Source organism: Paramormyrops kingsleyae, chromosome 22 (genome assembly GCF_048594095.1).
Source record: "Paramormyrops kingsleyae isolate MSU_618 chromosome 22, PKINGS_0.4, whole genome shotgun sequence".
NCBI lineage: Eukaryota > Metazoa > Chordata > Actinopteri > Osteoglossiformes > Mormyridae > Paramormyrops > Paramormyrops kingsleyae.
Window position 1 is genome coordinate 9,688,379 of NC_132818.1, and position 23,887 is coordinate 9,712,265.

The 23,887-nt window shown below is 45.3% G+C and overlaps 3 protein-coding genes across 8 annotated transcripts; 1 reads left to right on the top strand and 2 right to left on the bottom strand.

Moving 5' to 3' along the window:
* Positions 1 to 5,424: 5,424 nt before the first annotated feature.
* LOC111839608 (galectin-3-binding protein A-like) lies at positions 5,425 to 12,723 on the bottom strand. 3 transcript variants are annotated; one of them, XM_072705086.1, is made up of 6 exons: positions 12,592 to 12,723; positions 9,117 to 9,198; positions 8,233 to 8,424; positions 7,535 to 7,666; positions 7,175 to 7,439; positions 5,425 to 6,756 (listed from the first exon to the last, which is right to left on the bottom strand). In XM_072705086.1, the coding sequence occupies exons 2-6, from the start codon at positions 9,181 to 9,183 to the stop codon at positions 5,706 to 5,708; spliced, it is 1,707 nt and encodes a 568-aa protein (XP_072561187.1). In that variant the 5' UTR covers positions 9,184 to 9,198; positions 12,592 to 12,723; the 3' UTR covers positions 5,425 to 5,705. The 3 variants fall into 3 exon arrangements, with proteins under 3 accessions (XP_072561187.1, XP_023659440.2, XP_023659439.2); XM_023803672.2 differs by lacking the exon at positions 12,592 to 12,723 and adding an exon at positions 11,474 to 11,921 and having other exon boundaries at positions 9,117 to 9,195; XM_023803671.2 differs by lacking the exon at positions 12,592 to 12,723 and adding an exon at positions 11,474 to 11,920.
* Positions 12,243 to 20,391, bottom strand: cant1a (calcium activated nucleotidase 1a). Of its 4 annotated transcripts, none has more exons than XM_023803675.2 (4): positions 20,195 to 20,391; positions 14,062 to 14,736; positions 13,349 to 13,552; positions 12,243 to 13,246 (listed from the first exon to the last, which is right to left on the bottom strand). In XM_023803675.2, the coding sequence occupies exons 2-4, from the start codon at positions 14,711 to 14,713 to the stop codon at positions 12,876 to 12,878; spliced, it is 1,227 nt and encodes a 408-aa protein (XP_023659443.2). In that variant the 5' UTR covers positions 14,714 to 14,736; positions 20,195 to 20,391; the 3' UTR covers positions 12,243 to 12,875. The 4 variants fall into 4 exon arrangements, with proteins under 4 accessions (XP_023659443.2, XP_023659442.2, XP_023659441.2 ...); XM_023803674.2 differs by lacking the exon at positions 20,195 to 20,391 and adding an exon at positions 19,031 to 19,420; XM_023803673.2 differs by lacking the exon at positions 20,195 to 20,391 and adding an exon at positions 17,108 to 17,210.
* LOC111839610 (thymidine kinase, cytosolic-like) lies at positions 19,879 to 23,840 on the top strand. The gene is made up of 8 exons (XM_023803679.2): positions 19,879 to 20,101; positions 20,546 to 20,623; positions 20,881 to 20,912; positions 21,323 to 21,436; positions 21,537 to 21,630; positions 22,104 to 22,193; positions 22,508 to 22,627; positions 22,996 to 23,840. The coding sequence occupies exons 2-8, from the start codon at positions 20,558 to 20,560 to the stop codon at positions 23,170 to 23,172; spliced, it is 693 nt and encodes a 230-aa protein (XP_023659447.2). The 5' UTR covers positions 19,879 to 20,101; positions 20,546 to 20,557; the 3' UTR covers positions 23,173 to 23,840.
* The last annotated feature ends 47 nt before the right edge of the window (positions 23,841 to 23,887 follow it).

Below are 23,887 nucleotides of genomic sequence, written 5' to 3' on the forward strand. Positions count from 1 at the left end.
GATCACTACTGAGGCAGACTCCCTGTTTTTCCCTTGAAGAATGTCTATTCACTCTAGGCTGCAGCATGAAAATTCAAGTGAAATTTACCCGGCACACTGGGGAGAATCCCATAATATAACCTTTCTTAATGGTGCACATCATCGAAAAAACAGTGTCCCTCACTAGTTTTGCAGTGAACATAGACCATTGGGTGTTTCACCCCCAGGCTGCAGCTCATGCGGAGGCTTGTGGCCACACGTGTCGTGCCCAGGCGTGTTTGTGCCCAGCCGTGACAGCCCTGCATCTGAGCTTGCATGTGACAGTGAAAGAGTCAAGAGTGTGGAGGAAATGAGTCAAGCATTTGCGCTTTGACCGGTCTGCGGCCACGCAGCCCCACACACAGCAAGCTGTGATGCACGGTGTGTTCTGACACCTTTCTGTCATAACCAGCATCATCTTTTTCAGCAATTTGTGCTACAGAAGCTCTCCTGTGGGATCAGAACAGACGGGTGATCCATCGCTCCCACACGCATCAGTGAGCCTTGGACACCCGTGATCGCCGGTTCACCGGTTAGCCCTCCTTGGACCACTTTTGGTCGGGACTGACCACTGCAAACCGGGAACATCCCACAAGACCTGCCTTTCTGGAGATGCTCTGAACCAGTCTTCTAGCCATCACAGTCTGGCCCTTGTCAAAGTCGCTCAGATCCTTACACTTGCCCGTTTTTCCTGCTTCCAACACATTTACTCCAAGAACTGATTGTCCACTTGCATAATATATAATGCCCCCCTTGACAGGTGCCGTCGTAATGAGATAATCAATGTTAAGTAAGTGGTTTTAATGTTACGGCTGATGAGTGTATAAGGCAACACTGGCCAGAAAAAGTCTTTTAGAATGTCAAGCTGTACAATCTCAGGTGATTATACACTGTCAGCTTGTTGACAGTCCTAACAATCGGAGTGAGAATGATTTGGTCAGGCTATGCATGTAGTGCAATGTTTCCCAATTCAGTCCTTGGGGAACCGAAGACAGCCCACATTTTTGCTCCTTCACAGCTCCCAGTATGGACCAAAAATATGGACTGTCTGTGGGGTCCTGAGGACCGGATTGGGAAACACTGATCTAATAGATCTCTCCCAAAAAAACCTACTCATATGCTTTTCCGTGAGAAGGCAGTGCTTTAACATATGTGTCCCCGTAAGGTGGAACCCAGGGGCAAGTTCCGACTGGAATAGGTCACACACACCATCAAGCTATTGTCCTCTGCTCTTTCAAAATACAGAGAAATTACAAAACAAAGTCACTACACGGAATCTCAATCGGCGCAGTCATCTGAGAGGGTGACTATGCAATGAGAACTTACGTGATCAGAGCATGAATCAGGTGCCAGGTGGCATTGAGTTGCTGGAAATCTTCATCGTTCATTGTTGTGACTAGCGAGAGACTCACCATGTCCCAGTACTGTAAAACATTTGGGGATTGCTGTGCCTGGAAGTCAGCACCCACGCTGATTCGCACCCGAGTCAACCAGCAGCCACTCTCCACGCCCACGTGTGGACCCGGCCGGCCAAGCGTCAAGGCATCGTCTCAGCTGAGACATCAAACTCCCAGAAACGTCCAGAAATGTGGTCTGTGGACAAATTAGATGTTGTGTTACAGCTGATAAGTTGTGGGATTTTTTTAAATATTCTATCTTAGCGTAAATGACAGAGGTGGAAATTTCAAGTCCAGAAAGTAAAAATCCAGACCAAGATTTTGTTTCAAGCAACCAGGAACCAGCTGAGCACTCTGTACATGTGACTCTGTACCTGTGACTATCAACTGGTTGTGTGAAACAAAATCTTGGTCTCAATTTCTACTTTCTGGAGCTGAACATTCTACCTCTGGTAAATTAAGCCATTTATAACACTGGATGATGAAGATGTCGGGCTGCTGATCACAGAAATCACCATAAAAATTTCCTATCACGTACTGTTTTGTAGATACAACCCATTTTTGTGATTTCGTGTCATATTGTAAATATACTAGTATATTGCCCCCAAAGCAAGCTGTTTTGCTCCAAGCATGCTTGGGCATGCACTCAGTGCAGGTGCTATACAAACGTCATCTGATGCTGCCCTATGCTACGTCAGGGACGAGGTAGGCGGAGAGGCTATAAAAACACGACATATACAGATGCTGTGTATTACATTGATATAGTTTGATTGCATGTTGATTGACATGGTCGTCAGGCAGTAATATAGTGTGCGTACCTCACAATAGCATTTACTGTCATCAGGAAGATTCAGTAAAGCGGAAATGTCTCATGAATGTAGCAACAGCTGCGATGGATTCTGATTAATTTGTGGCAAGTTGAAGCTTAAGGCACAAAAACGGAGCATAAATGCCCTTGTTATGGGTTCTGCTTTGGCTGTGAAATTGGTGACCAAGACTTACCCTGGACTCCTCAGCTCGGAGGTAATCAGAAGCCACTCAATGCCATTCGACAGTCCCAATGATATGGCATAAGCATAGGGATCAAATGACGGACTGTTACTTCTGTCTGACTAATGTATATGGCCACTCTACTAAAAGCGATTGGTCGGATGCTACAATCTGTCTTCAGCTGTGAGATCAGTGTTGCATGATGACAGTTGGCCAGTATGGATGCTATCGGAGACACGGAGCCTAGATGAGGCTAATGAAGATACCACGATGCTCAAACCAGATGTTGAATCGTTTTTGCCTGGTCATCCTCTTCTGATAACCCAACCAGAATTAAATTACCTGTTCAGGGTCTTGGGTTTCTGCTAAGGAAAGGGAAGGGATTTGCTGTCACTGGGTTAAAAAATTTCTGTCTTTTGGAGCCACCAAATATATTTGACTAAATATATTTGATTAAAGTCGGCTGACAACCTCTGTGTCTGCATCGACATTTATAGGTTGTTCTTGGCTTAGGGTTGTGTGCATGACCTACAACAACAGAGGACATTGTGACTAGTGGAAAAACAGGCAACTTGAATCCATCAGCGCTGGTTTACTCTTGTGGGACACTGATACGAGAGACATCAGATGCTGAGTACATACAAAAATTAGCCACAAAATATTAATACCTCACTTGAAGGCATTGTGTCAGCATCATTATGCAATAAAACATGCTAAATTCAATACTTAATTTAATATTTCTCTGAAATATACAGCAAATCTGAAATTCCTTTTGCATTCACCATGTCAATTTTTTGTTACGATGCAAATGCTTTGAAAAAAATAGTAAATTTTCTAGTGTCAGCAGAACTGGAATATATTAACACTGCTACTGCAATGTAGAGACCTGGATCAATGGGTGTTTATAAATATACATACTTGAACATTCTTGTGTTTTCATGTACCGATGTCACATCATCATCCATTGCTGAAGCACATCTCCAACACTAAAGAACAGAAATACAGAGGACAGTAAAAATTGCCCGAAGTCGTTCTTGCCCACTGCAAAATATCAAGGATACATCGGTTGCGTCCTTACTAACAAGACCAATCCCATGATTCTTTGCGCCCTAAATATGTTCTTTGGAGGTATGTTAGCAAAAACGTTCTTTCAAAGAACCCAAGTACATCCTTCGTGTTCTTGGTATTGAGAAACACCCAGTAGTAGATGTAAAAAATAAATCGAATCGAATAATTCTTGAAAGGACATGAAACTGTTGTAAGGACATACACTGCCCGTCCAAAAAAAAGGTCGCCATTTAAATTTATATTAGCAAATACTTTAGAGCCTGCTGGATCATTATTACAGCTCAGCAACATTATGCAGCAATAAAGTGAAGTCAGCTGAGTACCTGAATCTACTGAATGGCCAGGTTACACCTCCATCCATCATCAGTGGGTATTTTTTCCCTGTTGGCATGGGCATATTCCAGGACAAGAACGCCAAGATTCATTGGGTTTGAATTGTCAAAGAGCGGTTCAGGGAGCATGAGGAATCATTTTCACACATGACTTGGTCACCTCAGGTTTGTGACCTTAACCTCATTGAAGGTCTCTGGGATATGATGAAGGAGGCTTTATGTAGTGGTTCAACTCACTTGTCAGGTCAATTTCTCTCCAGGTGTCCCCAAACACATGCTTCCCCTCCAGGTTTGTTATCTCCAGTATAATTCCCTCAATGGACTCTGGTAAAAAGAGTTGGAAGCTGGACTTGATGTCATCCACACGAGATGTCGCATACCGTGTTGGCCCTGGCGTCATCTTTATGATGTTTTCCACTCTTGCTCTACTTCCTCTGTCCTGGGGGGATGAAGACCAGAGCAAGTGTCCACTCTTGGACTGGAATGTCTCCTCAGGTGCCTGTTCTTCAGGTGCCGCTCCCTCTCCATCTGTTGACTGGTCAGTCTCCTCAAAGTCTGGATCAAAATCTGTCTTGTCTTCCACTTCTGAGACATCCTCCTCTATCTATGGTTAAATTTCAATGTCCTCTTCATCATGTCCAAAATCCTGGACCAAAACCTCTTTGACAGATATCCGCTTGGTCAGTCGCCTACTCATTGTGCCCAAAGTAAAAGGAGTGCAAGGCAAACATCAAGCTATATTTATGTGTGAAGATGATACATAGATTAGTCTGGAAGGTGTGGTTCACGTGGAGGATAGGCACATAAGCGCGGGAAAGAGATGTGTACCCACAAAAGACATTGTTCAGTCTGAAATGTGTGTGTGAGTGAGTGAGTTGGGGTGGTGTGTATGGGGATGTTTTCTTTCTGATGGATGAATATAGACTGGATACCCATTCATTTCCTACGGCGGTCACCTTTGACCGGGAACACCACAGGTGTAACAAAGTTGATTAAAACACTCAAAATTCAATGAAAGAGGTGATCGTCACTTTTATATGTTCAAGTGCATCGTGTGGAGGATATCATAAGGCCTTGAGCCAATCAGATGTAAAACACAATATTTATGAGTGATTAAATTGTAAATCGGTCAGATTTGACCAGAACACGACAGGAAGGTTAAGGGAACAACCTTAGAGTAAATGGTTGCAGATTCAAACTATTGGGTTTGTGTTGAATTACCATTTTTAGGAGACACAGTATATATGGATGGACTGTTAAGAATAATATCTGCTAGCTAAATATCAGAAATGCTCTTCCTTTGTCATCATAAGAAAGAATTGAAGACACCCAATAAATCCTATGATTAGAACTTGCAAACTGAAAACGAGCCAAGCATCACCGTCCTGTAGGGTCTGGTCATCACTTCCTTTTCAGGCAGATCAACAGATATGCAGTCTGCTGTAGGAAGCTCCGTTTCCTTCGTTCGTGTTATGCTGGGATTATCATTCCGCGTTTTAGGTCACAGAGGGTACAGTTTTAAATGGTTTTGTGGCACCACATGCTGGAAAGAAACAGTACTACAATAAAAATTAAAAAAGGTCAGCGGAGCACTGAAAGGAGGAATTGAAAATGCAGACTGCGAATTCAGGCGGTTTATTAATGTGGCTGGACATTAATCCTAGACATTTTTTTTAAACAGAGTGCCGTAATAATCTTCACACAATGATACAAGAGAAGAATCAAAAGCAGATTTGTTATTATGGGTTAATAATAATTAATAGTAATCACCAGCCTACAAATGTTGTTGACCAACAAGCATTACCGGTTGGCTGTCACACTCTATTTAAGTTACTGGTTAGAAAAAGGCAATAGTAAAGTGGTCATTTCTAATTAAGAAATCTTAAAATGGAGCCGTCATTCATAGTTCATACTGTGGCTGGACTATAAAATGGTACTCGTAGCGCTCTGACTCGCAGGGGTAGCTTTGGCCCTTGGTGCTGTTGGACGGTACCAGAGCCAGGTTGTTCTTGAAATCCTGGATCTGGAAGATGTAGTCGCCTTCACAATTCAGCAGTAGTTTGTTGCTAAAGCGAGTGATATTCTGGTACTGGAACAATCTACTTGGACCCATCCATGCAGCGGGCACAGACTCACACCGAAGGCCGCGGTTCAGGCATTCTTGGTTGGTTAGGAAAATGTCGGTGGACCAGCCGCACTTTTCAGAGTGGAACAACAGGCTGTTGTGAAGCGGGGTCTCAAATGACCTGGCTCTGCTGTTGTAGCCACTGTACCCATACCCATGATGGTAGTTGTATTGGTAGCTGTCTGGAACATTGCTGACGTTGACTACAAGGCTCCATGGGCTGCCTGTGTAGATCCTGGGAGTGTATTCAGCTTTATTGATATTGCTTTGATCTTGAAGCTTGTGGAAGGCCACAGTGTTGAACTGGAAGCCTCGCAGCATCCCTTCACGGTACAGCTCCTTATGGTGAGGGTAGAGGTCAGAGATGAACTGAAGGTCGTACAGCTTTTCAGCAGGGATCATGGGAAAGCGGACAAGGCCTAGCAAGGACTCAAGCCACTCTGCATCGTCGTCACCACGCTGGGCCAGGATCCAGCTCTCCAGGCCCTCCAGAAGGAAGGCCTCGTCCGGCACCACCACGTCAGAGCGGGACATCAAGACGGACATCGCGCTCTGAGAGAGGTCGCTCCATGCGGGCGAGCCGATCAGCGCCTCACAGTTCCAAGCCAGGAACTGCATGCATGTCTCCTGCAGGACCCCGTCCCCGGCCCGCACCGCGTATTCGTACAACGCGACCTGGGACTTGAAGGTGGCGTCTCCGGGCAGCAGCCACGAGAAGAGCCTCCCAGCTCCCTCCTGAAGCGACTTCATCCTGAAGTCAGTGGCCAGCTGGTGGATGCACTCGACGGACGAAATGGTGATGTCGATCTTGCGTGTATACAGGTATCTTTAGAACCAGAGAGAGAATAAATACAAAAATATGAATTAACATCCTTCTAAGGTCAAAAAACCTACTGGAACTATTTTGTGTTGTATCACATGTGGGTAGTAGAAGAGATTATCAGGTGTTCATTCCGTCTTGCAGATGGATGAAAGCAAATTTTGGGGTTAGCGTGCAGAGTCTAGCACCCCTGCAGCAACTGGGGTTGAAGGCCTTGCCTAAGGGTCCAACAACATGACTATTCTGTCAGTCACAGGATTCGAACGAGTGACCTTCCGATAACAGGCCCAGAGCCTAAACCCACAGAGCCCTACACAACTCATTGAAAAGAACCACAATATTTCAGCTTATCCATCCAACAGAACCACTTAAAAGGAATTTATCACAAGTTAGGTATTTTTCTTGAGGTTGTAGATCACCTGACCTTAGGAACTTGGAGACGTGGGGTTGGCAGGCTTGCGTGACATTAATGTTGATGGTGTCCAGGTCCTGGAGGAACGTGATGGTGGAGGATTCGTGGCTCATGGAAAGCACCAGCCTATGCAGGCAGAAGCTCTCTCCTCCATCAGGGCTCTGCACGGTGACGTTGAAGTCGCAGCCACGTCCGTTGTTGAAGAGCCTCTCCAGATCTTCGCTCAGGCTGGAGGTATCATCCAGGGTGTACACCTGCTTGTTTTCCTGTAGCAAGTCTGTGGAAGATTCCAGAGCACAATTTTGCTTCGTTCTCACAGAGGGAACCTTCAGCGAACGGACTTGTGAGCGAATTGCTGGTGGAGGTGCTTACTTCTCTCACACACCACACCCGCATCTTCACTGTGGGAGCAGTCGCTGACTCCCCAGCCTTTGAAACTGCAGCCAGACAGCCGACTCTCTGTGCCCAGACAGCCCAAGTCATCCAGCCAGATGGGGCCAGACCCTGGAACACAGTGCACAGGGAGGAAGGTGATCCCAAAATGCAGAGGGACATAAAACACAGGCACAGGGTCTGGAGCCTATTCCAGAAACACAGGGTGAAAGGCAGGGGGACACCCTGGACGGGATGCCAGTCCATCACAGGGCACGAGGCAGGGGGACACCCTGGACGGGATGCCAGTCCATCACAGGGCACGAGGCAGGGGGACACCCTGGACGGGATGCCAGTCCATCACAGGGCACGAGGCAGGGGGACACCCTGGACAAGATGCCAGTCCATCACAGGCCACACGCACAAACAGAAACACTCACAATATGGGCAATTTTGAGACACATATGAAATAAGCAACTATATAAAGATTGGAAATCTGTAAGACAGTCCAGCAACACAACAAAACTGTTGCATTAATCTTTTTTTAGTAGGTGCAAAATATTGAATTAAATATTCATAAAATGTGATCTAAATCATGGTCACTCATGCTCTGTTGTTCCACACAGAAAAGGCCTGCGCAGCAGAACTCGCCCTCTGCTGGCAGATTCTGGTACTCCCTGTTGAGTCACATGACCTACCTTGACCGTACTTTCCTCCTTGGACGGCGGAGAGGGCTCCGGGGTAGCGGAGCTGCCGGCACACCACCTGCGCCTCGGCCACGTCCCAGCTGTCATCGCACACGGTCCCCCAGCTCCCGTGGTGGTATACCTCCACCCTGCCCTCGGACGGCAGCTGGCCACCCACCAGCCTCAAATCTCCCTCTTGGACCCCTGTGCATATGGAGATCGGCAGTGAGGCTGCCGGGCAGGTGATCCGGACAGTCCAGAGCCTCGAACCCTGGACTGCCAGACCCGGCCCTGAGCCCCTATCCTTCTTGTGGAGCTCTTTGTGCTACACTGCAGACATGCACAAAATTACATATCATTTTGTGCATTATTTATATTGCATTGTGTTATGGATGTTGTGCATTTATTTATTGTATCTGTGTTTATGTGTAACACTACAGGGGGCCCAAGAGAAATGGTATTTCACCACACTGTGTACTTGTACATGGCTGTGTTGACAATAAGAATTTAAGTCCTGAGTTTATCACCTTTGAGTTTTTAAATCAAGAAAATAAGAGGAAAGTTCTTTGAAGTCATCACCCCTTGTAGGGCTCGAACCCACAACACTGCGATTAAGATGCTCGACTGACCAAGCCAGCCAGGCAAAGACATACTGGTGCCCATTCTTAAAGAATCAGAAACCAAAGGTTGACAGGTCACGGTGTACGTCATACGTTCTGCTCTTTTCTCCTTTCATTTCCGGTTGTTCTACTTTTCCAATCTCCTTTCTGAAAGGCACAAACTGTTTCATGCAGGGCATTGAAAATATGCTGTAAGATCCAAGCAATGCCCAAGCAGCCGTAAGTGCCGATGCGTCTGTCCAGGCGGCTGGGGGCCACCCAAGCCTCTGTACTCACCCGAGCATGGGACGCCGAGCCACAGGAGAACCAGCCACACAGCGGGAGAGATCACATGTTTCCCCATGTTTTAAAGCTCCTTCTGGAGGAAAATAACAAACGATTTCTGCAGAATATAAAAACTGAAGCTGTCTGCTAACATTATACTAAATATTTTTTATGAAACTCACTGTAAATGAATTACATACTTTTGCCAAAGTAATTCAAAGTATTTGACATATTCTACTGGACCTGACCCACATCAGAAATGAAAGTAGACAGTATACATTTTTTTTAACATGATACATAAAATCTCCAGCATACAAACAGAGACTAAAATTGAAAAAGCTTGTAAAAACTACAGTCAAATGCTGGACAAGTGTGGCTGTATAGAACTGCCTTGAAAGTCTCGAAAAGACTGGGACATTTTTAAAACTTGAAACTTTTTCTGACATCCATAAATATACAGATGCCACCATCGCTTGCATCAGTTACTGTGAGGATGTGTGCATCCCTACAATGACAACTCGTACCGGACAATAACGACTTCTAGCTTAAGTTATCCCAGCTAACTGAGAAATCCTGCTTTGTGTAACCACCCCCTCACTACAGGAGAAGCCAACCGTGTATGAGAGTCACACATGTGCCAAAGTTGATGCCAAACACAAAAGCAACTAAAAAGAAACTAAAATAAGTAAAAAAAATATAACTAAAACTGAAAACTACCCAAAAGCAAGCCATATACAAATAAAAACCAGTTAATCTCCATTTCTTGTTAGAGGCTTTGCCTATGTAAATGCAACTAAAGTTAATCAGCTACTTTATGAAATTTATGGAAATACGTGAGACGGACCTTCACTTTCTATAACTGGTAAGGGTGCAGGTTTGGCAGATGGTCCAAAGTCCTTTATTGCTTGAATAATTTAATACTTTAATAATTCAACATGGTTGACTCAGATCGGCAGTGCATAGGCAACTTTGACTCCGATTCTGCGGCGACATCCCCCTGGTCCGGCGGTAACATTTCTGTACGCAGGTGTCAACCGCGACCACAGGGTTGCAAACATGCTGGCTGGCATGAGACTCTTTATTTAAGAGAAGTCTGCACATACATTTTACATGTATGTAACAGTTTTATTACCTTTTAAATATAGTCTGTAGGGTTTGCAAGTCCGGTTACAGTATTGTCTGTCTGCGTTTTGCCTGACTCACCTGTAATTAAACCCTGTATTCCCCGATACCCTGACGTCTGCGCCTTTGTCTCCGTTCCGTCCCGCTTGGCACGACAATATTATTATAAATTAAATGTATTAATGGTTTATCAACAATATTACAATAATTAAGAAATCTTTATTTTTAAATGTATTTTATATAATAAATTACTGTTACTCTATCATTGTCTAAATGTATTTTTACTGTCTAAATATATGTATTCAGCTGGAGTAAACATGCATGATGCTATCAAAGCCAATGTGAGGCTGAGACCAAAGCGTTACCCTTTGTTTCCGCTGAGAGACGTGCGGCGTGACTCATTTCCCCGCACGTACAAGTTATCTTAGGTCGGTGTTCACAGTTCAACTTTTGAGATTCAGATCGAGTTCTAGGTATTTTTTTTCCCGAACTGGTTGGTTCTACTTTTAAGAAATTCGAGTTCTAATGAGTTCGAGAACCGAGGTACCACTGTTCTATAGATTACCATAACGATTATTGTATGACCGTGAAAGACCACTGCGTACGGCTGCGCAGAAAAGTGAATTATGAACTAGGTTTAATAGCTTACGTTACAATCCCCCTTTTTAAATTCAGTCCCAGCTACTGGAATCATGCTGAAATCTAAACACATACAGGACTGTCTACTGAGGACTTATCATCCTGCAACTACCTGGACATTAAAGACGAACAAGGCCACTGAATAGTTCTTTCAAAACGAGAGAACACAAATTCAATGAACATACAACACAATATCATTAATAATGATGGCCCTTATCTAGTTTATTAATCATATACTTTTAATGGTCACCTGTTAGTATTATTTTAAAATTCATACTTTAAATATATCCTGACTTATTAAACATGTGGCTGTACTATCAATATGTAAACGAAAACCTTCATTACAATCACATCCAGTTTGTAAACCTCCCGCTGCCTAGAAAGGTCTTCAAGGACCCACAAGACTAGGATAGGCGGTCAGAAGATGGATATTGTATAATATTTATTATCCATCCACACTATGCATATTGAACAAGGTTAAAAGTCAATCTTATACTTTATACAGTAAAATGTACAGTTTGTCTCTGACAAAAAACTAGTTTTAAAGCGAATATTTCCAAGTATGTTAAGCAGTTTTTGAAAGATTTTTATAATTTTTTTTAAATTACCCTCGTTAGCAGAGATCACGCTTCGATTCGGTCCCGCGAGTTCCCTTCCTATCTAGTGACAAACACAGAGACAGTCTCTTTATAGACGCCCCACCAACTGGCTGGTGCTCACTTCCTCAACCTTTGGTCCTGGTGGATTAAGTTTCATTTCTCTGCAAAACGAGATGGGTCTTGCTTAGTCAACTTTGTGGGTTCGAGCCGCAAATACATCCGGATGTTTCAGAGCAATCTGGTTTATAAACCCGATTAAGATTCAATGTATTATAGACATAATGTAATATATATACATATAGGTATAATACATTGAATAAGATAAAACACTCTATCCCAAGGGGAAATGAGCAATATTGCATGGCTGATATGCAGATGGAACCCATGACCTTGCCGTTATTAGGACCACGCTGACACCCCATGCCGTGGCAACTACGGACCCCAATAAACCGCTGCCGTAGACAGTTTTTTTTTTAATAGACATTATAGGATTGCGGGCCCCTGCTCACCATTGAACAGGGGCCCGCAATCCCAATTATATCCAGGAAGTCTGACCCTGCTTTCACAACTGTAATTGTTGGAATTAAAAGTATCTGCTCATTAACGAAGTGTATGATAGACGCACAAATATTTAAACGTGTTAAAGCGCAGACTGGGCGAACGGGCCAGCCGCACTGCATACATGTGCAGGATATTAGGGTTATGTTCCGAAAGCTTCGCTACTGCTCCGTCCGAAGCCCAAACGACACTTTTATACGAATAATAATTACAGAGGACATCATTTAAGAATAATTTCATTGGTGAATCACGTATACACCCGTTTCTCAATTTGCAATTACTCAAAAACACCCAAAACTGCCGTACATACAACACATACTCCCATATTTCAGTAACTGACACATTAACGCGCCGAGCTTTAAGACTAATTCATGATCTCCGGAAAACAACATTCATTAAATCATACGATTAAAAAATTTGCTTAAAATAGCCTTTTTAAAAAAAGAGAAAATAAAGCCCAACATCAAATACTACGAAGAAACCAAATGAAAACACTGGAATATTAATTATTATGCTCTGAGTCTTTACAGTACTTCACATCTATATTCAATCAGTGTCCTGCTGGTCACTGTAATGGTCACTGTAATGAGTAGGTGTTGTATTCAGGCCTATAAAGGTGTAGCCCGGTTTTCTCCTTCTTCTGAAGATCAGATAGATAACTTTTCTGTTTTCTTACATTCACTAGTGGAGTCTTTGAAGTGTACAATAAAACAGTAAACGGAAATGAGCACGACAGTGCCCCCTACTGGTGGTGTTAGTTTATGACACAAGGGAAGGAGAAGTGAGGTGATGTCACCAGGACTGTTGCATTCTTCCCAACCGCTTGCATCTGGAAAACGTTCCCAGTTCCGATCTACACAAACTCCAGGCCTTCATACTTGACAGTGCCAATCTTGGTCTCGGGCAGTAGGATGCGGCCATCCAGTGTGAAGGCCGTGATGTATGTGGCGATCTTGCCAGCATCCTCCTCCGACTTGAGAGCCAGGATGATCTGGTCGTCGGTGCCGGGCACGAACTTGAAGGAGGAGAAGCCGTGAGTGGGCAGCAGGGGGCCCACGCGGCTGGAGGTGATGTCGCGGAAGTTGGGCGAGCTGCTGAGCACCAGGTTGGCGCCGCGACGCTCGTCCGCCGCTTCGTCATAGCGCTCGGAGCTGACGCGGCGCGGCAGGAAGAACCAGCGCTTCAGCGTGTCGCTCCACGCTGCTGACTCGTGGATTAGGTAGCCTGCGGGGGGGGAAAACCTTTTTAGTTAGAGCACGTTTCAGTATGATGTCACCAGAAGAGAAGAAAATCAGCACTCTCCATCCCACCCCTCCCCCGACTCACCTGGTGGCTCGATCCCCGCCGCGCTCCGCAGCGCGTTATACTGTGGGACCCAGTTCTGGTGCTCGACATCGCCCTGGAAGCCCACCACCTTCACCCACTCGGGGTGGTCGTTGACCACCTCCCCCTTGGTTGTGGTCCACTCCTTCCCCAGGCCGCCCACGCAGAGGTGCTCGTCCTTCACGGCCATCCACTCCGCCTTGAACCCTGAGATGGATTTACATGGGGGAACAATTAATGCATCATAAGAAACACTCAGCACATACACATTTCAGCCAGCAGGTGGTACAACAGTAACAGGCAATAATACAAATGCTGCCATTGTTTAAATTATAGAACTCCTTCGACTGTTAGAACCTTGACCAAAGCACTGAATTATTCCAAAAATACACACAGATGAATGGCTAACCGATACGATTTGAGGTTATTTTGAGTAAAACATTGAAGCCTAACTGTCAATCGGCAAAGGCAAGCAGCGTCTATAAATTTACACAAAGTGCGTGTTTTTGTGCCGTGCAAACAGAGCACATGGCTGGGGCCCGGGTTCGAGTCACCATTCTCGGGGATACACAGAGCACCATCTGCTCCGTGTACTTCTGAAAATGCGTGCACACTCAGAATTAATCTCCACTGCATCATCTACACTTTCACTTCTGCATCCATGTGGAAGGTTTCGCAAGGACCATTAAAAACAGAGAAATGAAAGGCTGGCTGACCCTTGGAGACGGAGCCGTCGCCATCGGGCAGGATGACCCACGGTATCACCCGGTCACCCTCAATGCGATAGACCACGCCCGTGCGGTCGTCCACGCTGTACAGCTTCCCGTTGAAGACCACCAGCTCCGACAGCTCCATGCCCCGGCCCTTCTCGGCCAGGTGGCTCTCCAACACCACATGATCTGGCTCCCACTGCACGTCCAAGTGGTCGCCGCTGTCAGAAACCAGTAGGTGGCCCTGCCGCATGTAGCTGAACCAGGTCAGGGGCTTCTGGCTGCGAGATTCCGTGTCCAGGTCGGCGATGACCGCGATTCGGTATCGCGTGCCCTGCGCCGTCCGCTCCGGCGGGCTCAGCGGGTACGTGTCGTTGTACAGCATGTCGGCCTCCCCGCCGCGGCTCAGCCTCCAGCCACGGCTGCCACGGAAGGAGTGCTTCAACGCGCCGGTGCCGGCTTGTGTCCAGTGCATGTACAGCAGGAAGGCTAACGTCAGCACCACGGACACCGCCATGATGGCCCTCCACTTGAGACGGAAGCGGGAGTCGGTGGCGTTAGTCATGGAAGACAGCACAGGTAGACCCCCCATGGAGATGCGGAGGGAATTCATCGATTCATTTCTCTGCAGCGGGCCAGAACCTGCGCTAACAGGCATGGGAGGCCGTCGAACGGGGGAGTCTGTGGGGAAGAGGGCGAGGAAGGAGAGTGAGAGGAACCCGCAGAGCAAGATAAGACACCAGATAAGAGGGAACCATAGAACTACAAGTCCCACACAACCATGTGCGGCACAAGTCATTGTCTACTTGACATGTTACAACAGCACCCCCTAGTGGTCAAAGACAGGCCAAATGAAATCAAATCCCTTTTTTCTAACATAAATTTCTCAGACAAATACCAAGTAACATCTGTCATGACACCTGAGCAGGTCGCAGTATCACCTCATCATTTGATTCCCCCCCCCCACACCCCGCGGACACACTTGGCACAACACGGAACACACTCGCTGAAGACAAACTGGTTCTCCCACCCTTCCTCCTCACTCCAGGAAGCTCTCGTCATCCCAGCACGCCTCTTAATGTCGCCAAACCAGATGGCCGATGGATCTGCTGCTTACGGGGGTAGCTGGTGGACCCAGACACATGAGCTGAAGGGGGTATGGGGGGTGCGGGGAGAAAAAGCTCTGCCTCACACAGACCTCTGCCTCACACAGACCTCTGCCTCACACAGACCTCTGCCTCACACAGACCTCTGCCTCACACAGACCTCTGCCTCACACAGACCTCTGCCTCACACAGACCTCTGCCTCACACAGACCTCTGCCTCACACAGACCTCTGCCTCACACAGACCTCTGCCTCACACAGACCTCTGCCTCACACAGACCTCTGCCTCACACAGACCTCTGCCTCACACAGACCTCTGCCTCACACAGACCTCTGCCTCACAAAACCCAGCAGCGGAACTTCGGGAATCAATGTTACAGGTTCGCTTCGCCTTCCCTTCCTGGCTTCCCAATCATTCTCCAAACTCTGAAAGCAGAGCTGGTTTTACACATAAAACTAAAACCAGGACAAACACCACCAGCCCCCCCCCCCAAAGAAAAAGTTCTCAAAAAGTTAAACTCATCCAAATCAAGACTCATTGTCTATAAAAAAAAAACACAAACATTAAATTAATGCTACATATTTCCATTCAGAAATGAATGACTGGATTCATAAGGCATCCAGGCCATTTAAAAGGGGCGAAACTCCCCGAAACGCACTGGCTTTAGCGCCAACCCGCTCTCTGTTGCCCGTGGGGGGGCTCATACCTGGACATGGAACAGAGCCGCTGCTCCGTGGGGAATCGCGGCAGCCGCGGGAAGGAACATTGGTGTGAGGCTGACTTCAGGAGGCAACGCAGGGCTGACGTGAAGAACAGGTGTGACTCCAAGGAATCACACCCGGACATGGGGGGGCCGTGCAAACAGGTAGGACTGCACACGCCCACAGTAAACCGCAGCGCTGTTTCTCCCGCCCCTCTGATTGTCCATCTGATAGGGCGGTTTGCAGGCATGCATATAGTGAAAAGCCCCGATCCCCACGCAGTTTCAGGATGCCACTCTAAGGCACAGGTTGGCATTTTGCAGCGGGAGAGACGGTGCAAGGCCTGCAGAGTTCTGCCACCACGTGAGGGGAGCAGACTACAAACCCTGTGGTCTGATAACACTGCAGTCTGGGCTGGTGGTGTGGGAATGAATATATTGCTCTGCATGTCTTCAGTATCCTTAAAACCAATAACATCAAATTTGGACGAAACTAGTGTAAACATTAGTGTAACTCAGGTACACAAACACACACCTGCTGTTTGTGGCCAGGCTGTACCGTGAAAACGGTGCCAAAGCGAACTCCAGTTGCGTAAAACATTTCTTAAAGTGTACAGTCTCGTCACATCTTTTTTTTTTTTTGACATCAGCCAGTCCTTAAATCCTTGCCGGTTCCAACATCACGTAACACTTTGACAAACAGAGTTCTTAAGAGTGTCATGGTCGTCATGGTTACAAAGAGGGCTTTTAAGAGCTTAGCAAGCGGTGAATGAGTTTTTAAAAACGTGGAAAAAAAAAGTTGCACAATTGTGTTTATCATTCAGGTGGACTTGGGACTGGGACAGAATGAAGGGGAATCGAACCACAGGGAAGGAGGAAGAATGGAATCTAAGACTGGTCGAAAAGACGGTTGGAACTGGTAAGGTGTTCGCAGGTGACCTGTCACCCCATGCCAACCAGCAAACTGAAAGGCAGCTAAACTCGACCCTAACATACAGCACACTTTGCACTTCACCAGCCATATCAAGCAAATCATGCTGAACTTTACAGTCGATCATCAATAGCGTTCTAAGCCCCGCGGGCTTCATTGGTACCATCGTAAACAGCATAACCAGGACACAGCAACAGAAACGGGACCTGCAACACTGAAACACGGCCAGGTCGGACCTGAGATGCCCTGCGCCCGTCCCCCACACAAAAGTAAACAGCAAGTAATAGAAATGGTAGCCCCGAGACTTTCATTTACCCCGTCTTCGCCTCCTTTTCAAACGCTGGCCAGCAGGCATCTCCCCCCCCCCAGGTACTATGTCCTCAGCAGTAAAGACGGAGAGTGATTTGCAGCATCGGCTTTCGGGCGAAAGGTTAGGCTTTTATACCTCGACTAACTGGGGGAGGGGGGGGGGTGCGGGGGACACTGAGCTAAACTTTTACAGCACGAGGATTATCACTGACTGAAGAAAGTCCAAATGGGTGAGCCAGCCACGCAAACAGAACAAGACAGAGCCTCACTGAACACCAAGCTGTATGGAGGTCAATTAAACGAGAGTTCAGTACTGTATGTGGTTCATCAGCCACACAAGACCAGCCAAGCCTCCAGCTTTAAAAGACCCTTTACTGATCCTGAAGACCATCCTCTGTTACTTGTTCACAACTTCTCTCTACAAACAGCAGCAAACATGGCTTCCGGATAATATATTAACATTCTTTATCTATACGCCAATAATGCGGTATTCTGTTCAACAGCCACTTTTGTCCCCTGGAATGGAGTTTCTATTCATTAATTAATGGTTATTTTACTTTCAAGTGGTGAACCAACCAAAATGGTTGATTTTAATCTATAAAATATGCATGCTTCAGGTTAGCTCCAATGTCTATTGCCATATGACAAAATGCTCATTTTTTATTCAATATGAGAGATTCCATAAGGAACCTCTTGATCTTGATTTTAAACTAAAATTATTTTTTTCTCCCACACCACAAATTACTCAGAATTCCTCCATTGTGAAAGCACTCAAACACAAGGCACTAAAGTCAAACCAATGACATCCTGATATCAGTTAATACTGGCAATCCAGCGGACCTGGCGTAAACACCGGGCTGCTCTGCCTTTCAATTCGATTAAATCCAGGTCCATGACATGATCCATTTGGGCCACAAACAGCACATTTCACTATTCAGGGCTCCAGACAGAGTATTTAGTCGTATTTTTGTAGACAATGTGACTAAATTTTATAAGTAGGCACAGTAGTGTGACCAGCAAATATGCTCCCCATTTTTTGTGTTTAGGGGGGTGGGGGCATCAGGGCTGTTTAGGCCCCCACCAGTGTTGAAACCAAACACACACCCTTGCACTGACGGAACCACAGCTGACTGTGCTATTAATGGAAAAAGTCGGGAGGCCCAATTGAGCAAAGAGGTTGGGCGACTCAAGGCTGGAGATTCTGGAGCATTTCACATTACATTAAAGGTAACATTATCGCGAGATGCGCATAAAACACTAACCTGAGCGTGCACACGATGCCATCATTAAGGGTTAACTTTATGACAAAACCAGCAAGCTCATTGTAATGGGAGATTCGGAAGCACTTGTATCAACTTCTGGCAAATGGACTGTATCCAAAACCTGCTTGAAGTACAGGGTCATTTCAAGTCTGCACACAGCCGGCAGTAAGTCACAATAACAGTGGTCATGAATTGCAAATTCACGATTAAATACGTCTCTCGGTTGCCGATCACAGTCTCTGCAGGCATTTCCTTAGCACTGTAAGGACCAGATCGGCTATAGACAGAAGTCTGTTACACGGCGCTCCTACTCCTAGACCATCAGAAAAGCACAGGGGGGGGAAGAACATCCTGAAATCGAATGCCGATACACCAAACACATGTAACTTTTTAAGTCGGAACGAGTCCGACAACGACAAGCCTTACTTGGATCATTTCGTCATGTTTGTCGAATAAAGTATATTGACTAATGATGCCCTGTCACCATATTAACTCATTCATTCCTACTTCACGGTATAAACATACAAACAAACAAAAAAAGCAATGGAGTCAATGGTTTCAACTAGCCGCCCCGGGATGGTAAACCAGACCGCTAAACTGCGTCACTTTGACAGGTTTCCTTGAAAAGACAGAAGCCAGAAGCTTCTCGGTACTGTTGCATACTTACAGCGGGCCGTGAGCCTCCCGGCGACAATCCGAAATGAACGCGTTCACGGCCGCTCCCGTCCTCCCTCCATAACTTGTGCGGCGCCGGGGATCGCGACACTTCCTCTCCGGCTCGCGAGTCAGAGGCAGTGATAACACGCACTGCGCATGACCGTCGACCCATCGCACGCATTTTGCGTAGGTCCCGCCATTCAAAACGACGCAGGCGCTACGGCGCGTCAAAATGTGCAACTAGTGTGAGGCGGCCTGGGGCGTATCTATTGATCCACGTACAACGCAGTGTAGAGAGTGGAGAGATATGAAAGCAGTTTTTTTCCAATTTATGCGATTGCAAATAAAATCAGCTAATTGCGCCTTACTTTTCGCACAATTACTTTTCGTTCTAGTACAAAACAATCTCTTAAAAGCTTTCAAAAGGAAACTAAAACTACATGAAACACCCAACTTAACAGCAAATTGATCAGTCGATTCATAGTAGGTTATCGATCCCTAAGGATTACATGCTGCACAGAATACTACGGCGTGACTTGCACTTGCAATAACTGATATGTTTGAAAATACTCGGTGGTAGGAACTAAATATGCTCGTTTACATTACACAAACGGCCTTTTATACAAAGTGACCAACCTATTTAGGAATCTGGGTAGGCCTACTTTTAATTGATCTAGATTTAAAATTATTAATCTACTCATTAGCATGAGACAATCCCAAGAGTGGATCTCTATAGCTGATAGCTGAATGACGCTGTCACGAAACATGTGAAATATTATGGGTAGCTTGCATAGTATAGCAAGGCAAAATTACAATCGTTAATTAATTTTTTTGCAGCGCTAGTCGTGTAAAGTCAGAATGGTTGTAATCAAGTAGTAGGACGCGATGTGTTTTTAATCTGGCCTTGTCTGCACAATCATTGATTAGTTGCACACATTAAAATATTAGACAGTTTTAAAGAGAGTATCCTGCATTTCCTCGCAGGTCCCAAGGATGCCTGCAAAAATAAATCATCTGAATGGCAAATTACCCGTGGAAGAGTTTAAAGGCTCTGCCTAAACCTGCAAGATGACTCATAGAGGTAATCAACAAAAACCGGGCCGCCAGTGGAAATACATAAAGTAAAACTGATTATATATTTAAGCAGCTTAGACATGCTGAGTGAACTACGTACTTATCTTCCTCTCGGGACTCCAGGGAACATCTCCAAGAAACACATACTCTAGATGGACAAGTTACACCAGAAAGGGATATAAGGCTAAAGCAGCCAAACACACCACGACTAAACGTCCTCGTGTCGAGTCATATAAAATGGCATAAAAGTTATAGGGTGGATCGTTTCAAGACCCATATTTCCGTATTTCAAAAGGTTAAATTGACAATCATTTGGGCGGTGCTACTCATAGCCACGCCTCTGCCGGCAGTGTACAGGCGTTTTACTAACCGTGGGCTGTTTCCTGTGCGCCTTTTTAAATTTATTTGCAGTACGGTTTAATTTATTGTTTATTTATTATTCTCTTTTCAGTAAGAACAAGAAATGGACTGTTTAAATGTAACACAAATTTTGCCAAATTCTCCAAGAAAAACACGAGGACAAATCCAGGTATTGTGTTAACAAGCTGTTTTTCATGTTTTCTTGTTCGAGTTTTGACTTGAATTTGATAAAGGAGTGGGTTAAGATTATATTATTAATGATATCTTGAATGCTAACTTGTATTCGAAATACTGTTGTTTCCCGTGGAGTCTGCAGCTGGTTGACTCCATTTTTTCCATTTATAGTAGTTAGATTGTAGGATTTTTATATGAAGATAAACATTGAGTAAGTAAACATCGTAAATAACATGATGCTTTTCATTTTAGGTAATTTTTGGACCTATGTTTTCGGGGAAGAGGTAAGTATATAGCTGCTTGAATGTGCAGTTCAATAAATTAATGAATGAATGTTTGCAGATTACATTGCATTGTGTACACCGACATCGCGCCAAAATACTCTACGTAACACTCCTGGTTTTAACGTGTCTTGGCAATAATAGAACGTTGCTGATTATTGACAACATAGTACGAATGAATCCAGTAGTGTACTTAAGTGAAACCTAATGAAAATTCATTTATTTGCAAAAAGAGCATCATTAAATCCGGCGTTTCGTAGCACCTAGATGGCGGTATTTTTTATTTACGTGTATTTATTTATTTTTAATGTTGAGCATTGATGTTTTGTACATGTTTTTAAATGCAAACATCAATAGTTTGGTTTACTGTTAAACAATTGGAAAAAGTAACATTTGCGAATATTTTTTTAAAGCACAGAGCTGATGCGCCGCGTGCGCCGCTTTCAGATTGCACAGTACCGCTGCCTCGTGATCAAGTACGCCAAGGACACTCGTTATTCCGACAAAGGGATGGCAACTCACGACAAGTAAGTCACTTGTTTTGGGTTTTCTTGCATGCTTTCACACTAAATTCATCATAAATAAATTTTAATTTGCTATCTGCTCCCATTTCGAATTTCCCCCCAGAAATACGATGGAGGCTGTTCCTGCTAATCGATTAAAGGACGTGCAGTCATTGGCAATACAGGCGTCTGTCATTGGCATTGATGAAGGGCAGTTTGTAAGTGTGCTTTGTAATAATGCCATACACCTTGCAATTTAGTTTGCAATAATCACCTGTCTTTCTCTACCCTCAGTCTTGAGCAATGCAAAGGACATTTGCATTCATAATGATGAATTTCTGTTCCCCCCTGGCAGTCCACTGCCGCAGAACATTATGAAAATCCTGTAACCCTCGACCTCCTAATATTTACCAGCAACTGTATTTTCAAAATACCCCAAATGGGTGGGACAACACGTGGTCCTGGCATCTCTGCAGGGGTTGGGCGATTCCAGTCCTCCACAAGGTCAAGGGGGGGGGGGGTGTTTTTGTGAAACCCCAATGACATCGTCATGTTGGTACCTGTGAAAATAGGTGGCAGGATGTAAACGTTACAGGCAGAACTGTGGGAGGGCTGGGATGGGCAGGACCTGCCCAGGTGTGATGGTGGCAACTATCTGGCACGTGACCAGAATCTTCTATCTCCATCACAGTTCCCGGACGCTGTGGAATTCTGTGAGGAGATGGCTAACATGGGAAAGACCGTCATCGTGGCCGCGCTAGACGGCACCTTTCAGAGGAAGGTAAACGATACATATTCATTACTAAAAATCTATTACAAGCTATATTTTTTGGGGGCAAATACTTATTATAATTTGATGAGTCAGTTGCCTTAATGAGTCACAAACAACATGCAGAAATATGTGACTTTGGAGCAGAAATATTTGTTGGACACTAAACTCTGAACTTTGAAGCTTTCGACCGTTTCTGAACGGATTATTTTACTTTGAAGAAGGCGAGTCGGACCCTGTCGGGTGTGTACGAGTGCTAGGAAAGTTAGCCTGGCCTGCTCAGAACAGGAAGGAGCCTCGTGCTGAAACTCCCCGCATTCCCACAGCCGTTCGGGAACATCCTGAGCCTGGTTCCGCTGGCGGAGAGCGTGGTGAAGCTGAACGCCGTCTGCATGCAGTGCTTCAAGGAGGCGGCTTACACCAAGAGGCTGGGGGACGAGAGGGAGGTGGGTCCATGTGGTGGGGGGAGGGGGAATCGCTACCCAATGAAAGATCGTCTTTAACCTGAATTTGAAAGTAATAGACCACAGAAAACCCAGAGGTTGGTGGGAAGTGATGCAAATGAGCACGTTTTGAGTAAAGATCGCATCTGATGTATTTTCACTTTCCACTACTTTTAACTAAAATAATCCAGCTAGTTCACGGAAGACCACAACATTTAATTATCCACAGGTCATTTCAGCTACACATGTAACTGTTTGGTTGTAACTTTAAAACGTCTCGGCGTAGATGAGGAACGTGTGCAAACGGCTGATCTTGTATCACGTTGGGAGGGATGAACTGACCTTCTGCATCTCTTACTGGTTCTTTCCAGGTGGAAGTCATAGGTGGCGCCGACAAGTACAATGCAGTGTGCAGGGCCTGCTATGGAGGCCTGCTTGCCGAGAAGGAGAACAGCGCCCCCCAGAGGGAGGACACTCCACACAGCGTCCCCACAAAACAGCCTGACTTTGGTGCTTCTCGCAAGCTTCTGGGGACACTTCAGCTCTGAGGAGATGCTCCAGCGAGCTCGGAGAGTCACTACAGTATGCTGACTGATCCAGTCATTAAATGAGATCAAAGACCTACAACCTGAACTTGTGCAGAGAGCGTGTTAGCATGAACTGAGACTTTTAATAGTACAAATGTATTTTATGTGCCTTTTAAAACGGGTATCTTCACTTTTTAAACTTTTTTTTTTACTAGCCGGAATTGATCAGTGAAAATCTGAAAGTTAGGATGTGGTTCTGTTGTTCATGGTTTTTGTTACCAGTTAACTTCACAGTATGATTTGGAAAAATTCTTGGTTTTCTGGTCACTTTCTTGACGTCGCGACGACACGTTTGGCATTATTTATATATCCGGACCCAGAAGTGAACATTGTGTGTCCAGAAAGTAAAAATCCAGGCTAAGATTGTTTCAGCTGACCAGTTGAGCATAAAGAGTCAGAGTCACAGATACTCAGCTGGTTGGTTGAACTGTGAGAGACAAAATCCTGTGGGTGCGGATTCTTATTTTCTGGACTTGAAATCCCCACCTCTGCCTGGGCAGACAGGGTCAGCCCAGGATTGGCCAATCTGTGGCCAATCATATCACGAGCTGCCTTCAGAAATGTCTGCTTACTTGGGTGTTTGTGTGTCTGTAGACTCTTGTTTTAATTATTAAAATCTTTTAATTGAAGTGTTTGAGTCTGGGGGTGTTTTGGGAATATTCTTCAAAGAACAGGA

Coding starts and splice junctions, on each gene's coding strand:
- LOC111839608 (XM_072705086.1), bottom strand. CDS start 9,183: ATGGGGAAACATGTGATCTCTCCCGCTGTGTGGCTGGTTCTCCTGTGG. Junction 8,425..9,116: donor GCTCGGCGTCCCATGCTCGG/GTGAGTACAGAG, acceptor CCATATGCACAG/GGGTCCAAGAGGGAGATTTG. Junction 7,667..8,232: donor AGGAGGAAAGTACGGTCAAG/GTAGGTCATGTG, acceptor ACTGTGTTCCAG/GGTCTGGCCCCATCTGGCTG.
- cant1a (XM_023803673.2), bottom strand. CDS start 17,147: ATGCCTGCTGGCCAGCGTTTGAAAAGGAGGCGAAGACGGG. Junction 14,737..17,107: donor GAAAAGGAGGCGAAGACGGG/GTAAATGAAAGT, acceptor TCTTCCCCACAG/ACTCCCCCGTTCGACGGCCT. Junction 13,553..14,061: donor CGACGGCTCCGTCTCCAAGG/GTCAGCCAGCCT, acceptor AATCCATCTCAG/GGTTCAAGGCGGAGTGGATG.
- LOC111839610 (XM_023803679.2), top strand. CDS start 20,558: ATGGACTGTTTAAATGTAACACAAATTTTGCCAAATTCTCCAAGAAAA. Junction 21,631..22,103: donor GCATTGATGAAGGGCAGTTT/GTAAGTGTGCTT, acceptor TCTCCATCACAG/TTCCCGGACGCTGTGGAATT. Junction 22,194..22,507: donor ACGGCACCTTTCAGAGGAAG/GTAAACGATACA, acceptor GCATTCCCACAG/CCGTTCGGGAACATCCTGAG.